At 44.2% G+C, this 21,221-nt stretch overlaps 1 protein-coding gene across 26 annotated transcripts in view; it reads left to right on the top strand.

Moving 5' to 3' along the window:
- Nucleotides 1-21,221, top strand: part of SEC31A (SEC31 homolog A, COPII component) — a 41,065-nt gene that overhangs the window by 6,648 nt on the left and 13,196 nt on the right. For 13 of the 26 annotated variants that reach the window (XM_023926238.2, XM_023926234.2, XM_023926229.2 and 10 more), the window contains exons 6-21: nucleotides 517-657; nucleotides 1,650-1,792; nucleotides 2,743-2,842; nucleotides 4,103-4,264; nucleotides 4,416-4,568; nucleotides 5,996-6,235; nucleotides 6,810-6,884; nucleotides 8,948-8,998; nucleotides 9,783-9,860; nucleotides 12,048-12,123; nucleotides 12,751-12,929; nucleotides 14,494-14,620; nucleotides 14,760-14,905; nucleotides 17,135-17,308; nucleotides 17,803-17,976; nucleotides 20,552-20,644. In XM_023926238.2, the coding sequence (XP_023782006.1) occupies nucleotides 517-657; nucleotides 1,650-1,792; nucleotides 2,743-2,842; nucleotides 4,103-4,264; nucleotides 4,416-4,568; nucleotides 5,996-6,235; nucleotides 6,810-6,884; nucleotides 8,948-8,998; nucleotides 9,783-9,860; nucleotides 12,048-12,123; nucleotides 12,751-12,929; nucleotides 14,494-14,620; nucleotides 14,760-14,905; nucleotides 17,135-17,308; nucleotides 17,803-17,976; nucleotides 20,552-20,644 (2,112 nt within the window). The remainder of the gene's footprint in view (nucleotides 1-516; nucleotides 658-1,649; nucleotides 1,793-2,742; nucleotides 2,843-4,102; nucleotides 4,265-4,415; nucleotides 4,569-5,995; nucleotides 6,236-6,809; nucleotides 6,885-8,947; nucleotides 8,999-9,782; nucleotides 9,861-12,047; nucleotides 12,124-12,750; nucleotides 12,930-14,493; nucleotides 14,621-14,759; nucleotides 14,906-17,134; nucleotides 17,309-17,802; nucleotides 17,977-20,551; nucleotides 20,645-21,221) is intronic. The other 13 variants (XM_086889155.1, XM_023926239.2, XM_023926236.2 and 10 more) reach the window with 1 other exon arrangement.

Below are 21,221 nucleotides of genomic sequence, written 5' to 3'. Positions count from 1 at the left end.
GGCAACAGGAGCTGGGTTAATACTGCTTTAAATTTTTGGTCTAAAAATAAACATTGAGGGGAATAAAAGGAAAAAAACATGGAATTTCTCCAAGGAAACTTTTTCTTTTTTCCCTAAATAAAAACCTAATAGTCCATGACAAAAGAGCAGTTCCTATGTACTTTTGTGGAGTTATTTTCTGTCCTAGAGTTTTGCTTAGTCTTGTGTTAATAACAATATAATGTTTATTTATGGTTTTGTACATACATTATATATGTAATATAATGTATATTAATGTTAACTAAATAATGTGTAGTACTGCAAAGCAGAAAATAACTTCACAGAGAAATTTTAGCAACTTCTAAATCAGTGTTTTCAGGTGTTGTACATTACAGCACGTGTAGAAAGGAGTCCAGAACACACCCAGTACACGGGGCACTCTCCTTGCAGATTTCTCACTTAGCGAGTCCTGAAAATAGCAGGGTTTGAGTCTCCAGCGTGGCGGGGTTGTGACGGGCTGTGTTGTGTGTGCGGCAGCCTCTGGAGGACATCAGCTGCATTGCGTGGAACAGGCAAGTCCAGCACATCCTGGCATCTGCCAGCCCCAGTGGCCGAGCCACCGTGTGGGATCTCAGGAAGAATGAGCCCATCATCAAAGTCAGTGACCACAACAACAGGGTGAGTTCTCTCCTGCAGCTGCTGGGGTGCTTGCAGAGAGGTGTAGGGGTGACTCATGGTACCCCTTCTTAAGTGACACAGGTACTGGTGCCTGGCCCAGTTTACTCTTGAGAGTATTTTTATGCAAGAGGGATTGTCAGCATTATAAATTAAAGTAGCCAGATGCAGACTGAAGCAAGGCAAGGCACTCAGGTGTCCTATCAGAGTGATGATTTAATTTTGAGAAAGCACTTAATGATCTGTCTGGGACTACCACAGAAGGATTTTTATTGATATAGCCACAGAGGAGTATGGCATTGAGCAGGTTACAGGGGTGCTGTCTCCTATAGCTGTAGCCACCATGCCACCCCTTTAGGCAGTGTGAATGTAAAAAAGAGTCTGTTCAACTCATGGAGAGTGACATATTTGTATAATTTTGTATTATTTTAAGTAGACTATTTCTGTAACAAACTCCAAAGATACAGCAAGAGTTAAAAATGAAACTTAGAAGTGGGTGGTTGTGAAGTAGCTCTTTCCTCAGTGTATTATTATTTTGATAAACTGTACAACTTTCAGTGTTTTCTGTGTTTGCTGCCTGACATAGCAGCACAGTAGGCTGTCTTCATCATGTGATGGCAGTCCTGTGATGCAGTGTTCTTATGACAATAACCTCTGCCTAGTGTTGGCTTTTATTAAAATAGCAATAAAAATAATAGAGGAAAAGGTTTATTTGGTGAGCTTTAGTGTGTTCTCACGTTAAAACATAGGACTGTGGAAAAAGTCAGAGCAGTGTAATCTCTCTGAGAGGACCTCGGGAAATTTCAATGCAAGTCTCCTCATTCACAGGAATAAGGAGAATATCCCAGTCTGAATGCAGTCAGAAATAATGCCTGGAAACACAGCTGCAAATTCCCTTGCAGTGGTGTTTTATCATGCACATAGACATATTTGGTCTAGTTTTCCCTTTAGTGCTGCTCAGTTATGTGATGCTTTGGCCCAATGTCACCCCTCAGATGCACTGCTCAGGCTTGGCATGGCACCCTGAAGTTGCCACCCAGATGGTTTTGGCCTCAGAGGACGACAGGCTGCCTGTTATTCAGATGTGGGACCTAAGATTTGCCTCCTCACCACTTCGTGTTCTAGAAAGTCACACAAGGTACGAGTCTTGCACAGCTCTGTGGTGTTTGCACTGTTGGTGACTGTCCCAGTTTGTGCATCTCCTTTCCTGCTGTTCCCTGTGAAGGAAGGCCCCCTTGCTGGGGGCAATTTCAGCAGCAGGCAGCGCTGTACACTGGCTTGCTGACCAGCCAGCCCTGTGCCATGAAAGACTTGTCTTTTTGGAGCTTGGCACTCTGAAGGAAACAGGCCCCAAATTAAATACATGAACAAACCCACCAGGCTGCTGAAACAGTGAAGCTACTAGTTTGCTTCAAAGTTTTTTTAAGAAGAGGAAGCTAGAAGGAAGAAAGAATTAGTAGTAGTTGATTTTGGCTGAATAATGTACTAAAGGTACACCCAGGCACATCCTCATGTGTGGATTTGCACAGTTTCTGTGCCACTCAGTCCCCTAAATGCCTTAATTTGGGGTATAGTGGGTGATTTTGTTAAATTCTTGTCCCTCCTGCACTGTTGGTGAAACTTTGCTTATTGAACAAATCCAATGCTTGATTTAAGAAGGGAGAGTGTGGCTTCTGCCAAAACTGCTGGCAATGAGTTCTGCTGACTTGAATGTCTTGCTAATAAAAAGCTGAAAAACTTCCTAGTCACTGACCTTACCAATGGGTTTGCTCACTGGATATTAGTGACACTGCAGGCAAACAAACCATATTGTTACTAATGCCCAGGTTCTCCCATGTGACTATTGCATTTAATTTTCAGATACAGTGGCTGCATCTTTATACCTTTTCATGCAGAAAATAGAAAAACATCTATTTCAACAAAAGAAGGGCTGACAACATTGAAAAATTTCTCCTTCTGTAAGAGGAAGGGGTGGAGAGGGCATTTTGATGTGGGATGCTGAACTGCTAAATAAAATGCTTTATTTATCACCATTTTGCATTTACATTAAGTGTTGTTTGTTTTTTTTTATTGTGGCTTTTCATGCAGGGGTATATTGGCCATTGCTTGGAGTATGGCAGATCCAGAACTGCTACTCAGCTGTGGGAAGGATGCTAAAATTCTCTGCTCCAACCCTAACACAGGCGAGGTATTGTATGCTTACCACTTTAAAAAACCTGAAAATGTCTGTTCAGAGGTGGCACTTGCAAAGCACATGTTCCTGTGCTTGCATTCCTAGTTGTGATGCTTCTGTGGGATGTTGCTCCCTATCCTATTTGCTCTGTGTGTCTTCTGAACTTGTTCTGGTGGTGCAGGATTCATTCCTGGTACTGTCAATATCACACATTTGTCCTTGCAGCTTCTCTCTTACTGAGCAGTGATGTCTCTGTTCATTATAAGAGATGGAAATGGCTCTACATAAAACCAAGTATATGCTACTCTTTTGTTTTGGGTCCAGTGTGGCTGGATCATTGTTGCAATTGCCTTGTTCCTTGTATAAGAACTTCATCCAGACAGTAGGATGGTTTTTGTAGGTTGTCACAGTAGTGGCAGATCAGTGAGAGCCACTCAAATGTGTTCCCACCCCACCCTTTTGGGCCTGGGCATACCTTTCAAAGAGAATGCAGGTCTGTTTTTCAGACACTGTTTATCCCTAGACCAGGAGAAAGGCTTCAGACATGCTGGAGGGCTCCTTGTCTCCAGTGGGCAATAATTGTGGAGTGGAAAGCGTTTCTAAAATTCAGACATTGGCCCAAAAGTGTACCGTGTTAGATGAGTTATCTGAGCTGGATCCTGTGCTGTTACAAAGTTTTTACGTGTGGGTGAATCATACTGCATGTTTTTATTAAAATATAAAGAAATATATATTTTTTATTAAAAATAAAAAGCAGTTCCTTGGGAGACAACATTTTGCTGACAGTTAGAATTTTGTTCTTGGAGTTTCTCCTGGTTTACAGTTAAATGTCTGCTGTAAGGGGGGGCTTGTCTGTTCCAGGGCACAAGAGGCTGTCTGGCCAGGGTGCAGGTTTTACCCGTTCCTGTTTTCCTGTGAAGACAGACTTCCTCCATGTCGTGTGTGGTGGTACCTAAATCAGCTCTGAATAAGCTAGCGTGAATGCCAGCAGCTCACAGCTCTCAGTGGGACAGCACAGGCATACCCCACCAGCATCATTTGTCCTGTGTGGATTAAACAGAAGATTTAGTGGGAGGAGAAGGGGGTGAAACAGTGGCGTGTGATAATCTGTGGTTTGGAGATCTGGGTTTGCCCCCTGTTAGTGTGTATGATGATGTGGAGGCTGCTGGGGAGCAGGAAGAGCACACCAGTCTTGGGGCACATGGGAAGATTGTTGCTGTCGGGCAGGGTGCTCCGTGAATGCTCTGATTGTTTGGGCTTGGTTTTGCTCCCCAGGTGCTGTATGAGCTGCCCACAAACACCCAGTGGTGCTTTGACATCCAGTGGTGCCCGAGGAACCCAGCTGTGCTGTCTGCCGCCTCCTTCGACGGGCGCATCAGTGTCTACTCCATCATGGGCGGCAGCGCCGATGGCTTGAGGCAGAAGCAAGTTGACCAGGTGTTGAAAATTGTTCAGCTAAGAATAGGGATGGAGGTGGGGGGGGGAGCAAAATATGGGAAGTCTTCAGTGGCTGTCTGCAGCCCATAAATAAATGTTTAGTTTATTAGAGAAATGTCAATTCTGGTTTTTCCCCCTTGTTTTATCAAAGCTTTCCTCGTCTTTTGGGAACCTCGATCCATTTGGCACAGGCCAGCCCCTGCCTCCCCTGCAGCTTCCCCAGCAGACTGCCCCACAGAGCGTGGTGTTGCCTCTGAAGAAACCACCCAAGTGGATTCGGCGACCCATGGGAGCATCCTTCTCGGTAAGGAGGAGACAGGGATGGGCATGGCTGGCCAGGCAGGTAGGGAGACAGTGCTGGCATCTGCTAAACCCCTTAGGAAGGGAGGAGTTCAGTGTGGTGCTCCACCTTAGGAGATCTTCATTTGTCATCACAGTGGGAGATGCTCATGGCAGCTTCCAGACAGGGCACTGGGGACAGCAAAAGCCAAAAATGCTTGGGAAAAAGGAACTTGGCTGGGAGACATTTGTTTGTCTTTGGGCATTAGGGCTTTGCTTTTGTTTCTATGCAGTAGAGTAAATAAAAAAGTAAATAAAAAAGAGTAAAAAAAATAAATATTAGAGTAAATAAATATACACTGGGTGGAATGGGAGCTGGGAGTCACACCAAATTGAGCATGTATCTGAGATGACATAGCTGCAAGCTGCACTCATGTGAGTCAGTGTGGTGGAGAATACTCAGGTTAGCTTTGGTCAAGGTAGCAGGAGTTGCTGTAGCAACACAAGGCTGGGTTCCTCCATGGCTGGTTGATTTACAGAGGAGCCAGCTGAGGATGGCAAGCTCTGCTTTTTGTAGTCATCTTCTCCTTGGCTCCGCTTTTGGCTTTCTAAACCCACAGGCCATTTATTTACGAACTCCTGGAGATTTTAGCCTGTCCATTTGAATTTGATTTCTCTGCTGCAATACTTTTCAGCATCATATGTCTGCTTATTCACGATCTGATGCACAAATTAAATGCAATTTTCTCCTGTCAAAGAGAAGTGATGTTGCCTAGCCACTGACTGATGTGTCATTTTATGATGTTGTTTATTCCCTTATTTGTCCTGGTTTCCTAGGAGCCAGGTGTCAGTCTTTTCCCTGGCTAGGCTTTTGCATTTTTCTAATGCAGGTATTACTGGACTAGCCCTTGTAAATTAATTTTGAACTATAGAATGAAATAATATCATAAACCCCTCCTAATTATTTTCTTGTGTTGATTTTCTCTTCAAATGTTGTCACAACTTCTTGCCTATCTGCCTATCTCTCAGTAGAGTTTCAACTGCTAAACAGCCTGGCAAGAGCAGGGCAGACATCATGCTTGAGGATTTACTTAATGATGCATAGGTTTCTTTGGCAATTGCATTGCATTATCATGAGATACATCAGTGATGCTGGGTACTGTATAGACCCACAGCTCTAGCTCTCAGTTTCTGGTCTGTCTTTTGTCTGAGAAAAAAACGGGCACAGGAATGGCTGTGCTTATAAAGCTTTTTTAATGTGAACCTTCTTATCCAACAAGCTCCTTATGTGCATAGAAATGGGGGGTGGGGGGAACAAATAAATGAGCAGATTTCAGGAGTGTTCAGTTATTGCACAGTAATCATATATATGTTATATAAAATACATTTCCATACATACTTCTCTGCTGTGTACGTGTATTTTCACATACTGCATGTGTTCTTCAATCCTAGTTTGGAGGCAAGCTGGTGACATTTGAGAATTCCAAGTCTCCACAGCAGCCAGGTATGGAGCAGCAGCTGCAGCAGCATCCCCACGTCTACGTGAGCCAGGTTGTCACGGAGAAGGAGTTCCTGGCCCGCTCAAACCAGCTGCAGGAGGCTGTGCAATCCGAGGGCTTTGTCAGCTACTGCCAGAAGAAAATTGACATGGCCCTGGCTGACTTTGAGAGGAATGTGTGGGCCTTCTTAAAGGTAACAGGGTGACAGCCCTTCACGAGTTCCCCACGGACTGGAAAAGCCAGGGCGTGGTTCCTTCTGCACATTTAGCTGAAGAGGTGCTGGGAACCAAAAGCTGCAGGCTGTGGGAATAGTGCCCGTAAGTCATATCACTGGAGGGGGGGCCCATCAGAAGAGAGGGAGGATCCTCAGGACCAGGGATGTTTGTGGGGTTTGTGAGGAGTCATGGCAGAGCAAAGGTGTGGGTGAGGGTATCCCATGGTTTTTGATATTCCCCATCAGCACATATTTGTACAGGGAGCTGGTGAGAAGGATTAAAGCTTTGGGATAGCTTTTGATGGGCTTTTCACTGTTCACTCTAACCATTTAGAGGTTTCCAAGTGAAGCAGATAAACAGATTGTTCACCTACAGTAACCAGATGGAAGCCTTGCCCACTTCATCAAGTGCCCAAGTCACTGAAGATTTTTGCATTTCTCTTTATTACCTTCAGTCTACTCAGCCACTAAATCTCACTGGGTCATTCATGCCAGTGAGGTGAGGGAGAAAATGAAAAACTGTAATTGCAATGTAGTCTTTAACTTTTTAAAGGTGAACTTCGAAGAAGATTCACGTGTTAAATACCTCGAGCTCTTAGGATACAGGAAGGATGATCTGAGGAAGAAGGTAAATGTGTGATATGTGAGATAATAACTTCTGAGTCATTTCAGAATTCTTACAGAAAACAGTTTGCTCTGTTGGGTTTTGTCATTAGTTTTGTCTTCTTGTAATATGGATGTTCAGTGGAAATGTCGGAGCAGGCAACAGACTTCAGAGCTGTGTCTGCATCTGACTGTCCATTGTTGGTGTGAAATTCTCACTCATCAAGAAGCTTTGATATTTATTGATTCAGGCTGTTCATGTTAACTTTGCTATGTGACATCCTTCTACTCAAACATTGTGGAATGGGGTCTGCTTTTAGCCTTTCTGGTTGAAGAGCATGTAAGCAGTTTTCAAGAACTAGGAAAACCTGGGATAGTCTTTTTTGTTTGTGGGAGACGTCATTCACTTTTGAAGGAAAAAGGAAAAAAAAAGCCTAAAGGTCAAATGTGGTTACATTTGGAAAAGCAAAATTTGGATTACCAGGCAGAAATTCGCAGATCATTGTAGACCTTTCTTCCCAGTTGGAAGATTTTTACTCAGTGTTACAGGGAGTTACCTGCTGTGCCTTTTGGCTCTGTTGTTTTCAGTTGTCTACCCAGGAATTACCTAGTATTTCTTCAGTTCTGTTTCAGTGGATTTTAACATTTGACTCATTTTCATTATATGAGACTAATGTTTTATTTTGAAAGATTGGCTCCACTAAAGTGTCATTGTGCACACAAATTAGATGTCCTTCAGGGCAAAATTAATATGACTATGAAAAAAAAAAACAACATGGTTTTGATAACAGTTTGTCCTCAGCTTCTAAATATTTGTGCAAAGGCAAGCACAGCAAGGGTAATCCTGTTTTTGAAAAGAGCTCTCAATTAGAAAAATCCAGATGAAATTTAGTAGTGGTTCTGCAGAGTGGCCTCATGAGATTAAAGCCCCACTGTGTGCTTATGCTCTGGGTTTGATATGCCCTGTGCATGGGGAGAAGTTGGGAGAATGGGAACAGCTGAACTGGGTGGCCTGGAATGCTGGGCCTATCCCATTATTTCAGTGTTTAGGAAACAGATGAGAGGAGCTATAAGGTCCTGTTTTTATGTAGCTGTTTTCTGAAGCATTTCACATAGAAGTTGAGCTCATGGTTTTTTCGGTGTCAAGAAAAGCAGCACAGTACAGCTCATCTGAAAGTTTGTGATACCCAGATGGAAAGCTCACTAAATCACAACTTGGTTTTCCTATTATTGATAGCATTAGGAAAGTAAAAACAGGGATCACAGATTTCAGCTTCTTGTAATAAGCTGTTAAGAACATGGGAAAGTGTGGGTTATAGTTTTAAAACCCGTGATTCTCATGCAAGCCAAGTCCTGGATTTCTCATTTTTACTGTAAACCAGTGATTAAAAAAGAAAGAGAAAACGGTCTCCAGCAATTTAAGCTCAGCTCTTTACACAAACCAGCCTACAAGGGTAAAATAAAGCCTACAATATGAAAACCAGTAGATAATTTTTAGAGCAATGTGAAAACCAGGCTCCCTGATGTTGAAATAATGTAGAAACTCTATACATAAAATTGCTGGTTTTGAGAGCCCTAATTGAATCTGGAGTTATTATTTGCTTTGCAAAGCAGTAGAAGCTGGGCATTTTAACTTTTTTTTTTTTTTTTTAACCTTGGAAAATCCTACAGCCAAGTTCCTGATGTGCTTGAGCCCACACCTTCCTGACAGGCTCTCTGTTCCACAAGGATTGTCACTGCTTTATTTTCCCTGACCAGAGCAGACAGAGGGTTTTGTCCTTCATGTTCTGATACTGCTTTTACTTCTGTGGTTTCCAGCAGCTCTAGTGAGGTTTGAGGCCCTTGAGTTAACAATTAAAAGTTTAAAGGCATAGGGCAGCTGTTGTTTTCATCAGAGCTTGGGGTGCAGGGATCTTAGCAGTAAATACATCACCAGGCTGGAAAAGAAAATGACTTTAGTTTTATGTTAAAATGTTTAATTTTATGCTAACTGTTGTGCAAGCAACATAGTAGCTACATGTGCCAGTTTTGCACTCTGAGATTTTGGTGCCTCTTTAAAAGGGTACTTATTTAAATCTTGTTTTCTAGATCACATCTGCTCTGAATAAAGAAGGTCTTGCAGATGGTGTCTTGGGAGAGGTAAGCAAACACATGTATGTAACTCTGTGGTTAGTTTTATGATGCCATGGTAATTTGTAAAGGAAGAATAATTTTTCTTTAACTTAATAGCTGTGACAAAGTAAGTCACAAATAATCCAACATGTAGCAGGTTCCTACATTTAGTAGGATGAAAGTATTATTTAAAAAAAAACAATCAATTCTTTTCCATTCAGATGTTCCCCTCCTTTTCCAATGGACGGCTGCCAGTCACAGGTTTTAATATGGGGTCTCATTGGTGTCCCTCCACCTTTCCTTGCTGCCCACTGTGGCACTTTGTGCTGCCTGTGAGGTGGGGCAGAGCATTGCTGCCTGGCACCTGATTTCAAGAGCAGCACCTTCATCAGGCTTTAAAGACAGCAGGACTGAGAGTGTGGTGCTGTAACTTTTCCTGCAAGAGTGGTAACTGCAGTTCAGTAATTGCAGTGGCCTGTCTACAGCAGCACTGCAGTGTTTTTGTGCTACAGGCAGTTCAGAGCCATCTGTAGCTGCCTCATGGGGAAGAAAGCTCTTGTTGCATGTTTTGAGGCAGCTAAGATGAAAACAACACAAGGTACTGTGTCATGGTAGAGAGCAAGGAAACGGGGCCTCTACCCTGTTGGTAATGCTCAAGCATACATTGCCAATGCATTTCTGTGATTTTCAGTCTGGTTCTAACTGTTGGTTGGTGGAAAGGTGACTGTACTCTGCAATGCCAATTGCCAGAAATGCAATGCTATTTCTGCCTCTTGCTGGTAGTTTTTATGGCATCTTCTTTCTGCTGAAGGCTCCTGCAGAACCTGATGGATCTGTGCCAAACGAGGGGGATGAAGGCCAGACTACAGAGGAACAGTTCTTGGGAGAGGTATCTGTTGCCCTCTAGGCTCACCTTGTTGACCTCCTCTGTATATGCTTTGTTCCTTTTAACAGCATTTCATTCTGTTGTCTTTTCCTGCTGCTTAGTGTATACAGAAATACAAAAAATTATTTATAATGGTAAAACTGGAGTCTTGTTGAGTTTTTTTTTCATCTTCAGGCAGTGTGTTCAGGTTTATTACAGGCAGTTTGCGCTTAATCATGTCAGCATTTGGGATCCTATACCATTTGAGCAGCGTTGTTTTTCAGCCCTGTGTTTTTCATATGTGGACAGGTCTCTAATTAGCACTAAGGACCCAACCTCTGCCTTGTGAGGTGTCACTGGCACTGAAAATAGTGTACTGCTGTATGAACAGGCTAACTTCGTTCTTCCCCTTTCCCTCAGTCTCCCTTTTGGATGAGAATTTGGGCTGGTAGCTGTGCTTCCTGTGCTTGGTGCCTGTCTGCAGCTGTCTGTGGAGATGGGGACAGTGGTTTAAGGCTCATGCATGTTGGGGTGGTGCACTTGACTCCACATAATAAACAGCCTGTTAAAGACTCTAAAATCAGAATGTTCTCCTTGGGTTAGGTCTTTGATTTCTTGTTAATTCTTTAGGCTCTGTAGTGGCAGATGTGTCTGACAGCGTAAGGGTTTTGCTGTACCCCATCATGAAGGTACTGGATGTCTCATAATGAATGTCTCTTCTAGGAAAGAATTCACAGCCAAACATGACCTTAGCCTACCTAAGTATTTGTGGGCCTGGCCTGAAGCCACTGGTGATGCATCAGGGTGTGCTGTCACATATATAAAGTAACTAGATGGGCACATTATTCCTGTGCTAGTCACAACACGCTCTCAACCGATACCAAATGCACATCCCGTGTTCTCTGACAACAAAGTAATTTCCCAGACGCTGCATCCTTTTCACGAGCCAAACATAAAGCTTGTTTCAGACTTGCTTCCCTGTCCAAATGAATGGCTTTGGTCTACTGTGTCCTTCAGTTTAGCTGAACAAGCAGGGTGTTCCTGAACTCCCTTCACATACTGGAGCAATGGCTTGTGACAGAGGAGGTGGTTTGTGGGTCAGGTTCTGCACTCTGCTTAGCCTGTGCTGTGAAAATTGATGGTGAAGAGAGACTTCCTTTTTGATACCATTTTTTATTATTGAAATGTTTTGTTTGAAATCCCCACATCCAGGTACTTGCACAAAGTGGTCTCTGTCTTAATTCTGGGGGATTTTTATAAAAAAAGCAGCCTCTGTCTGCTGAGCGCTCCTGTACAGAGTGCTGCATTGGAGTTCTCTGTTGAAAATTAAGCTTGTGTTCATGTGTAATTCACTTAATTAAACTGGGGTGTATGTCTAGTGCAGAGGGTTTCAAGGATGAGCTAAAATCCGAAGTGGAGCAGAGTGGAACCTAGGTAGCATTAATAATAGACTGTTCTTGGTAGGGGTAAAGCTGAAAAAGAAGGAAAGAAAAGGCTTCAGATTTTCTCATTGTAGCTGTAGCTTTGCACGGAGGGGTTGTGTGCATATGGGTACAGATGCAAGTTGGTACCCAGTGTGCAGGTGTCTGGCTGCTGGTACTTATGAGATAAAGGAAGTTTAATTGGTAAAACAAAGAAAAACAATGAATTAATTCACTGCTTCCCATGAACAGGCAGGTTTTTATCCCTAAGAAAGCTGAGCCCCATCACATGTAACAGTGACTTAGGAAGACAAACGCCCCTCTTTCAAAATCATCCCCCTCTTCCTTTTTCCTCTAGTTTTATATTATGCTGAGCATGATGTTATACAGCCTGGAATATCCCTGGGTCAGTTTGGGGTCAGCTGTTCTGGTTGTGTCTCATCCCAACTTCCCATGCACTCCCCACTTCCAAACTGGAGGTGCAGTAGAAGAAGTAGAAAAGGCCTTGGCGCTGTGCAAGTGCTGCTCAGCAAAAGTGACAACACCTCTGTGTTATCAGCACTGTTTCCAGGACAAATCACACCAGCCCCATACTGGCTACTGTGAAGAAAAGTAACTTTACCTCTGCCCAAACCCACGCACAGGGATAACTTTCCCTTCTAAGATAATGGTCTCTGAGGTAGTCTGAAGTTCTAAATTTAACTTGCAGTACAAGAGGCATATGGTTTTAAAATGTGTGTATTTTCAAAGTGTTTACATAGTCTCAGAAATTGTTTTTCCTTTCTCTTAGACGCTGAAGGACCATAAAAAAGAAACTGAAGATTTGGGATCTGCAAAGACAACATTTAACATTTCTGTCAGTGGAGGTACAAAAAACTCTTGATATTGATTTCACTGTATGTACTGTTATTTGTAAGTTCTGGTGTTGATACTGGTGTTCCAGGCAAATTCTGCACAGATTGTGAAGGATTGTAATTACTTGCCCCTAACGGCATTCTCACACAACCTCAAGGCACTTGAAAATACAGCTTTTCTAAGGCAGGAAGGAAGTTATACAGCAGTTGTGTACCCCATTGCTGACATGCAGCTGCTCTGAGTGATTTCTGATACAAAAGAAGACACGCTTGGTCAGGCATGAAGTGCTGTTTATACAGAAACTCTCAGGGGATCTTGAGTAACACAGAAGCCACTGACCCCTGTCAAGGTTTGACTTTTTATGGCACTATTCAGGTAGTTGTTTTAGGGGCCATTTAGACTTCTAGGAACTCACTCTGTCACAAGGTAAGTAATGCTTGACAGTGCCCCTGTGGCATGGCTGTGCCCTTGTGTGTTTGAGGCTGGAGGTGAAGGTGAGCACCCTTGTAAGTACTTGGCTGGGAGTGGGCTGGTTTGCTGACAGCTGTGTCAGCATTGTAGTCAGACAGTGTCACCTGCTGCTGCATCTCTCAGTGGCTTGTGGCAGCATTTGGAAGTGCACCCCTATCTCATTGCAGATGTGGATGGGCTGATCACACAGGCTCTGCTGACAGGGAACTTTGAAAGTGCAGTGGATCTGTGCCTGCACGACAACCGCATGGCTGATGCCATCATCCTGGCCATTGCCGGCGGGCAGGAGCTGCTCTCCCGCACACAGGAGAAGTACTTCGCCAAGATGAGGAGCAAAATTACCAGGGTATGTGTTTTCAGGTCAGAAGTAACGTACATATGCCTTTGGCAACTCCCTTTTTCCTTAATTTTAACCTTAAATTTTACCTTAATTTAACCTTAATTTAACCTTAAATTTTTTCCTGCCATTTTATAGATTTATTTCTGGCAGATGTTCATAAGTGTTCAAGTCGGTAAGATCTTGGAGCAGGATTTCTGTTACTCTTTTTTAATGCCTTGGTAAGGGGAGAAGAGGCACACCACCTGAATATCAGTACACAAGAGTATTCTTTATCCCATCTCCAGTGTCTCTGAGTTGGATACACACAAATAGATTCTCAACAATAAAGACAAATACCTTAAACAGGGCACATTTCAGTCTGCTGTTCTGTCACATTTTTCACATGTGACCCATGCTCAGGGCCAGCAGCATGATGTTGATTTCTGCCCATGATCAGTCTTCACAGATTTTGCTGATGCTTTGTTTTACTGCATGCAGAGAAGAGAGAGCAAAGTATGCCCAGGGTAGATTAATCACCCTTTGTCTAGGAGACAGCATGTTATGGCCAGCTGGTTATTGTTATTTTCAGCTATTTGCAGTGCTAGAGGTTGCTGATGCTGCTTGTGCAAATCTTTCTTTTTTACTACCAAGATGGGAAAGTAGTGACAGGAGGTTGAAACACGAGGAGTGGCTTTAAAAGAATAATTGGTTTAGCAAGGGTGGCAGCTTTTAGAGAAATTTCTTTAGTGTAGTTCATCCTTTGGGAAAAGGTGTTTTTATGAAGAGCTGACCAGTTATCTGTGCCTATGCTGACAGGCAAACACTGACCTTGTAGCTAGGATCTTGCATTTGTTGTTCAGGTGTGTTTTTTTCTCTTCTGGTCCCAAACTGCACACATACTGCTTGTTCAGCTGTTTCTGAGCTTGAAGTCTTGGCATGAGAAGGGCTTTGTTCACTACAGAGCAGCACAGCTGCCAAGTCTGTCTTTTGTCCAAAGCAAAATAACTGGAGGCAGAGTTTTAGAAGGAAAAAACTGGAATTTCATTCTGAGGGCTGTGCAGAGGCAGCCTGGGTGGGTGGGTGGAGGGTAGGGATACTATAGACAGCTCAGGTTGATGTTGCTGCCAACTTGCTGCTTCCTTTATGCTGCCTTTTCAATTTCCCCTTGCTGGTCAGCTTGAGACCAAAAGCTTGAAGCCAAATGAAACAGTTTAACAAACAAAATTCACACCTCTCCCTGGGAATTGTAGAAGACTTTATAGCTAAATACTTGGTAGGTTATCTTTGTCTGCAAAAATAGTGCTGAAAACCATTTGCAACAGCTTGTGGAGATTTGTGTATTCTTTTCTTGTACATTTTGTAACAAGAATAATTGGCCTCTGCCTGTTCTCTCAGCTTGTTTTGTGATTTTTTTTTTTTTTTTTTTTTTTTTAAGTAAAATGTGTTCTTGTGCTGTAGGTACTGCACTGCAGTTCGATCATGACCCTGGATACAGTGGGGATGAGTACACTGGAACAGATCCAAATTATCCTGTGTATTATACGGAGGAAATCCTACCAAGATCCTAACTGTGGTCTCTCTCCTGCTCTAGCTTATCACTGCAGTTGTAACAAAGAACTGGAAAGAGATTGTGGAGTCTTGTGACCTGCAGAATTGGAGAGAGGCTTTGGCTGCTGTGCTCACTTACGCCAGGCCAGATGAGTTTACAGCCCTTTGCGGTAAGGACACTTCACAGACTGGATAGTTCCAGAGCAGTATCATGGCTTGTTCCTTGGCCAGTTGCTTCCCCAGCTTCAGCATTGTTCAGGAGGCATACCCAGAGTGATTTACCAGCATCTTTGTTCTTATTTTATCTAGATCTCCTGGGCAGCAGGCTGGAGAATGAGGGAGACAGCATTCTGCAGACACAAGCTTGCCTCTGTTACATCTGTGCTGGCAATGTGGATAAACTTGTTGCTTGTTGGACCAAAGTTCAGGATGGAAATAGCCCTTTGTCCCTTCAGGTTGGTAATTCTTTTAAGAAAGATGTTGGAAATAACAGACTGCAGTCATTTGGCTCTTAAATCAGAGTATCTGGTGTAGAGCTTTGCTGTGTGATGTACATCACAATTCAAGCCTTTCCTTTCTGGAAAGATATAACACAAACATGATACTGAAAAATGTGTTGGGAAGTACAGTGGCTCTGGTGCTTGCCTTGTTCTTTGGGTAGTGGTACTAATACACATCTTGTGTAAAATAATTGTAGTACTTAGGGTTTTGGTAAAGAAGGGTCTTTCACTGCTTGCATCTTTTGTGGTTAGGAAATACTTGTACTTTTCTACTTTTGGAAGTTCAGGAGAAGAAATCAATAGAATTTGATTTAAATCTGGAGAGACAGTTGTAGGAAGGTTCTCATGAGAACCCTCTTCTCCCTCTTCTCTAGGGGTTTACATATATAAAGCTTGGTTTCCAGCAGTGAAATACATTGCTTATAGCAGGTATCTTGGAGGAATAGGGTTGATGAGTGGAATGAAGCAGTAATGGAATAATTTATTTTATAATACAGTGTTAGTTTCTTCCATCTGTTAAAGACTTTGAAGAGCCAGTTTTAGAAAGTACTTACTTGATGATGATGTGAGACTCTTGTTTTGTTAATTGAAGGAACTGATGTGTATCTGAGTTTTGCTTCATGTCATTAACTCTCTGAATTATCAAAATAATTTGATTTTGAGGGCTTTATTTACAGATTTACCTTCAGATTGAATTTGGATTTTGATTGCATGGCTTTGGTCTCTCAGGCAGTAAAACTGGAAAATATTGTTGAAGTCCTAATTAGGTGGATCGTTTACTATGATAGTGGCAATAGAAGCTGTTGGTTTGGGGTTTTTTTCACTTGCCTTTATGGAAGTGCTGATTTGTAGGGAAAAACAAATGGTTTGAAAACAATCTTTATTAGTTAATGTATGTTTGAAATCTTTTATGTGGTACACTCTTACTAAATCTCTTGGAATATTTCAAAAAGGTCTTTAATTTTGGCAAATAAGTGTTTGTAGTATCCTTCAATATAAATACAGTAAGAAAACTGAGCAGAAAATGTTCCTATAATTTAGGGCTATAAGGAAACCCAATCAAGATGAGCTCAGGTGTTGGGGTATGTGCAAGGAAGGCAAGATACAGAGTTTCTGGTGAATATCAGGAAAGCCATTTGATGTGGTTCCTGATTTTCCCCAGCCAGCTCCTGGCACTGAGCCAGGAACGGGCTGTTCCCAGAAAGCAGCACAGTCTGGGATACATCTGGAGGGCTTAAAGCTCTATGGCACAGGCTGTCAAGGGACAAGGACAAGGGAGAGAGGTCTTTTGTGTGGTTTCCAAAAGGGGTTTATTCCATGGAAGGGTCCAGGGATGAAAGACAAACAGGTTGTGCAGGAGCTTATGTACCGGGGAGGTCTCAGGGGAGGAGGGTACAATCTTTAACCAATAGGGAAAACACAGGGGAGGATCACAGGGTGGGATTCACAATATACAAACCAATGGGGATCACAGCGGGAGGGGAACAGATCAAACAAACCAATGGGGCTTCCAATATTAGGGGCTTTCCAAGGCAGGGGGCTGGGATAAGGTGGGATTGACAACTCAGAAAGGGGAGGAACAGAGAACATTCTATAATAAGGGATAGTTCTTAGGGAAGATGGACAGCTAGAGGTGGGGGTATAGCTTAGGCTAAACCAACAAAGCAGGGGGGAAACAGAGCAGATTATTAGGGACAAAAACACATTGCAACAACCATTTTGTTGTAACAACCAGAAAACGACAGGCAACTCTTCCAAGGGAGTTTTTATATCCTTTTAAGATGGATGAGAGCTGACTTACTAAAACCCTGTGAATGTGCAGCAGTGTAGCACTACTAGTGGTGACAGGTGACGTTGTCTGCTTGCACTGAGGCTGTCACCAGATAATTTTATGAAGCCATCCACTTGGTGGACATGCTGAGTGCTGATAGGGCCCTGAAATCCTGTTTAATAAGAGCAGTTCTTTTGAGCTCTGCTGTTAGAAGCTGCTTGGTGGGTGGTTGCAGTTCCATCCTCTGTGAACAGCCGTGCCTTTGGTGCAGCTGTGGCTGTTGGGGAAACCTGCACTTGGCTTGGGCTCCCCACTGGGTGAGAGGGGTCCTGCCTGGGACAGTCTTTAGTCAGGACCTACTTCACTTTGTTGTTCTCACTTGTGGGTGAGTTTTTCCACTCCTGGTCTTTCAGGATTTAATAGAGAAGGTCGTGATCCTGCGCAAAGCTGTGCAGCTCACACAGGCTGTGGACCCGAATGCCATGGGCGCCCTCTTGGCCGAGAAGATGAGCCAGTATGCCAACCTCCTGGCTGCTCAGGGAAGCCTGGCTGCAGCACTGACTTTCCTCCCTGCCAACACCAACCAGGTATGGGGCCTTCAGGTTCTTTGCTCCCTCTCTGCCTGTGAACAGGTGTGCCTCAAGCACAGGTCTCTGCATGGTGCAGTTTGGCATCAGGACTGCCACTTGATGTGCACCTTGGAATGTGAGTCAGGCTGTTCCCCTCTCCCTGCACTGGCCTTGCTGAGCTGGCAGACGTGCACAGACTTCTGCTCCCTCTTGTTTCACACCCTTGTGCCTGCAGCCAGTCACTGTCAAAGGGTGTCCCTCCTGCAAGCCAGACATGGCAAATGAAATTACATCAACATTTGGTTGTTCTCTTCTGACTTCCCATCTTCCATTATCTGATATTTGTAGTCAGGCTGGTTTGGGAATGAGGTAAGGCAGTTCCAGTGGCCTCATGTCTCATGCAGAAAATACTTATTCCAATGAAATAAAGCAGTGAGTGGCCACTCAGGCTCTTGGTGTGAGGTGCCAGGCAGTGCATTTCACCTCCCTTCACTGTCCTTTTCTGATTGCAGCCAAACATCGTGCAGCTACGGGACAGGCTTTGCAGAGCCCAAGGGGAGCTCCCAGTGGGACAGGATGGCCTCAAGGGACAGTATGAGAGAGAGCATGTGCCCAAAGGACGAGCTGGCCCTGTGCCTGGACGGATGCAGGCGCCCCAGGCTCCAGCCCAGCAGTATTACCAGCAGGTAAATGGGCTTTGGCAATAAGGGAGGGACATGGTGCTTGAGTTCTGCAGAGTGATGGATGTAATAATTTTTTCCCTTTCTTTTGGTCTGAGGCTGTGTGACAAACCTCTGCTGAGAGCCTTGTGCTGAAGGTCACTGGTGGTTCCTTTCAGTCAGTACAGATGCCTCCTTTATTCCTCATCTGGAAACATCCCTTAATCACCTTGTCAAGTAGCCTGCTTCTGAAGACTAGGCGTTTCCCTCCTTTGTTTGAAAATGTGCTTCAGTGCCAAGAACAGCTGTGGGAGAGCACTGCAGGAGTTCTCTGTGCTTCCTCTCACAGTCCATGATGTTGTCCCATCCCTGCAGGCCTTGGGGCTTGCTCATGCTGCTCACCAGCCTCTGGGGCAGATTATTCCCAGCCCTAGCTCTGATTTTGGCTGTGGAAATTGCTGAGTAGTGGCAATAGCAAACTGAGAGCACTTTTCTGCAGCTATGGGTACAGCCTGCTGTGAAAACACCTTCCCAGCCAGATGCAAGGGGGCATGGGCTGGTGGGGAGGCTGAGGGTAAGCTGTGCTATAAGACCTGGTGAGTATAAGGGAGCTGTGCATGGAGGAAGAGGAGAAATGGGGGAGGAAAATTCCCTGGTTTTACCTCTAAGCTGAGGATGACACTGCACTGTCATGAGAACACACTGGCCATCAGGGCAGTGTGATGTGTTGGACAGCCCTGGCTGTGTGTGTGCTTAGAGAGCACTGCCAGGTGTCTAGTCCCCCAGCCCAACACAGCAGCTCATCTGGCCCCCTTTAAAGGTGCTCTGGGCTGGGCTTTTCTGAGAGCAGAGCTGGGTTGGAGCTGTGGGTGTTCTCCTTATGCAGAGATTGGCACAAGCAGAGGTGTCTCTTGTCTGTGTTGCCCCAAGCACTGCCTCCAGAAAAACCAGGGCAGGAAGAAAGAAGGGATGAAAGGTTGGGGCGGGGCGGGGGGAGTTGAGCATTCTCGATGTCAGCAGTAGTGTGTGCCTTTGCCTTCTCTCCAAGGTGTTAGCAAGGTAGATTTCAGAAGGGACAAAGCCTTCATAGAGGATTTACCTTGCTAACCCCATTGCATATGATTTTAAATGCGTCATCATTAATAATCAAGTCTACTATGCTGTCTGCCTTTGGCCTTCTTCCTTGTAACCAATGAGTTGCCCTGAGAAGCAAAGCTGTGTATTTCCTCTTTGGCTCTGGAGAATATCAGCTCTCCTCTAAATGTTGAGATATGAGGAAGGCTTTTTTAAACCAGAGTTCCCTCTTCCACTGTTTCCAAAATGCCTCAAGCAATTATTTCAGCAAGTCCTGCTTGTTAATTAAAGGCTGGGTGTATCACAACCCCACGAGTTCACTGGGAGTTAAAACACCCTATATTGCTGGCTTTTCAGGGAGTTCATCCTCAGCAGGAAGGGCTTGAAGGGGACAGGTGTCAGTCAGAAAGGTTCCAGCTGATGAACCAGAATGGAGAGAAATGACACGTTTGAGTCTTAGGGTACTTGCTTTGTTTGACTTCCTTTTAAGAAAGAGTGTATGTAGGACTTGTTCAAGCTTGAGGCAGCTTTTGTTTAACTGCTGTCCCAAATAGGAACATGTTCTTAACACTTGGATTCCTTTCAGCACAGTTTTGTTGAACCCTCCTTTTCATCTGAATAAACCAGGCGTGAAAGAGGATGAAAAAGTCTTTTAGATACTCAGGTGATGAGTTATGCAGACATTAGCAGTGGCTGTTGTGCAGCTGACTGCACCATTAGCTTAGCACTGTGTGGGGTTAGAGACACATGGACTGAAGCCAGCTGAGCCAGCCAGGGCTGCAGGGTCACAGCTTTCCCTCTGCTTATATCCTTGAACCCCAGCCACATGTCCTGCTGTTGGGCAACATTCCCACTCCTTGCTCAGGAATGTCACAGGCACAGGAAGTTTGTGATTTCTGTCCCATCAGAAAGGTAGGAGTGGTTGTATGGAATTGAAGCTGTTTGGAGTGGCAAAGAAGGAAGACGGAGGAAAGGAGCTACGGGAGACTGGCTGGGAAGCAATTACCATTAAGATGTGTATTTGTGCATGTGCAGGAGCTGAATATCAGTTTTTAACCTTTTTAAATTATATTTTAACCTTTTAAAATTCATCTGAAGCTCAATTTAAACAGCTCCTTTTGTGTGAGGCATATGTTTGAAGTTAACATGGAACCTGGGGCTTGCAGCTGTGGTTAGTGATGCTCACTGTCATGGAACAGTTGTGGGGGGACTTGTGCAGTAGGAAAATGTGTTGAAAGACGGAAACCTGGCTGACTGGCACACATAACACTGCTCTTGCTCCACAGCCTACTGCAGCTGCAACTCCACTGTGCTTCTTCCTCACTCTGCAATTCACTTTGGCTCCAGTGCACAGTGATTTTTGTCTGTCTTGAATGCAATTCCCTTCTTCCTCTGAGATTTTATGGCTGTTACAAGTGCCAGCATGCAAACCTTCTTGCATTCACTTCTTTGCATCTTGTTTTGTGAAACCCTTTAGACTTTTTTATTGTTTTGTTTTCCATGATTGGTATTTCTTTGTTCAATTCAGGTTAGAATTGCCCCTACTGTCACTACCTGGAGTAACAAAACTCCTACTGCCCTTCCCAGCCATCCTCCTGCAGGCTGTCCCTCTGACACACAGGTATAACCTTCATTATTCCTCTCTGAGCCTCTGCTCCACCCCAGTATGTCCCCTGCTGTAGTCTGTGTGCTTGGTACAGATAGATGGAAGGAGCAGCTCCCATGTGTGCTCCGGTTTTACTCCTCTGCATCTCCTTACTTTTTTTTCACCAATGCCCAGATGACTCGCTGGGCTGGAAAGTCTTGAGTGGGAGCTCAGTGTGTCCTGAGTCTCCCCAGCCCTTACCCCACACTGGAATATTTGAAGTATGATTTTTCCTTTCCCCCTTTTCTATGGAGATTAGAAGCTTCAGAGTTACCATTTAAATTCAGTTGAAAGATGGCAGGGTGCTCTCGGGCAGCCTAAACCCCAGGCAGCCCTGGCAGGGAGCTCTTCCTTGTGCAGGCAGGTGTGTGCTGCTCTGCTTGCTGCTGAAGTCACTGCACATCCAGCTGTGCTTTTGGTGCTGTGCTGGGCACCCTAAGGCACTGGGGTGGTTGGAGGCATTTTCTCCTGTGCTGGTGATTCCCTTCTTCCAGGGAATGTGGTTTCAGGCCTTGAAACTTGAACTCATCATTTTGCTGCAGTTCTTCAGCAC

The sequence above is a fragment of the Cyanistes caeruleus genome, chromosome 5 (genome assembly GCF_971803275.1).
Source record: "Cyanistes caeruleus chromosome 5, bCyaCae1.hap1.1, whole genome shotgun sequence".
Taxonomy (NCBI): domain Eukaryota; kingdom Metazoa; phylum Chordata; class Aves; order Passeriformes; family Paridae; genus Cyanistes; species Cyanistes caeruleus.
Note: the sequence above shows the minus strand (reverse complement) of the source record. Positions and strands in the feature narration are given on the sequence as shown.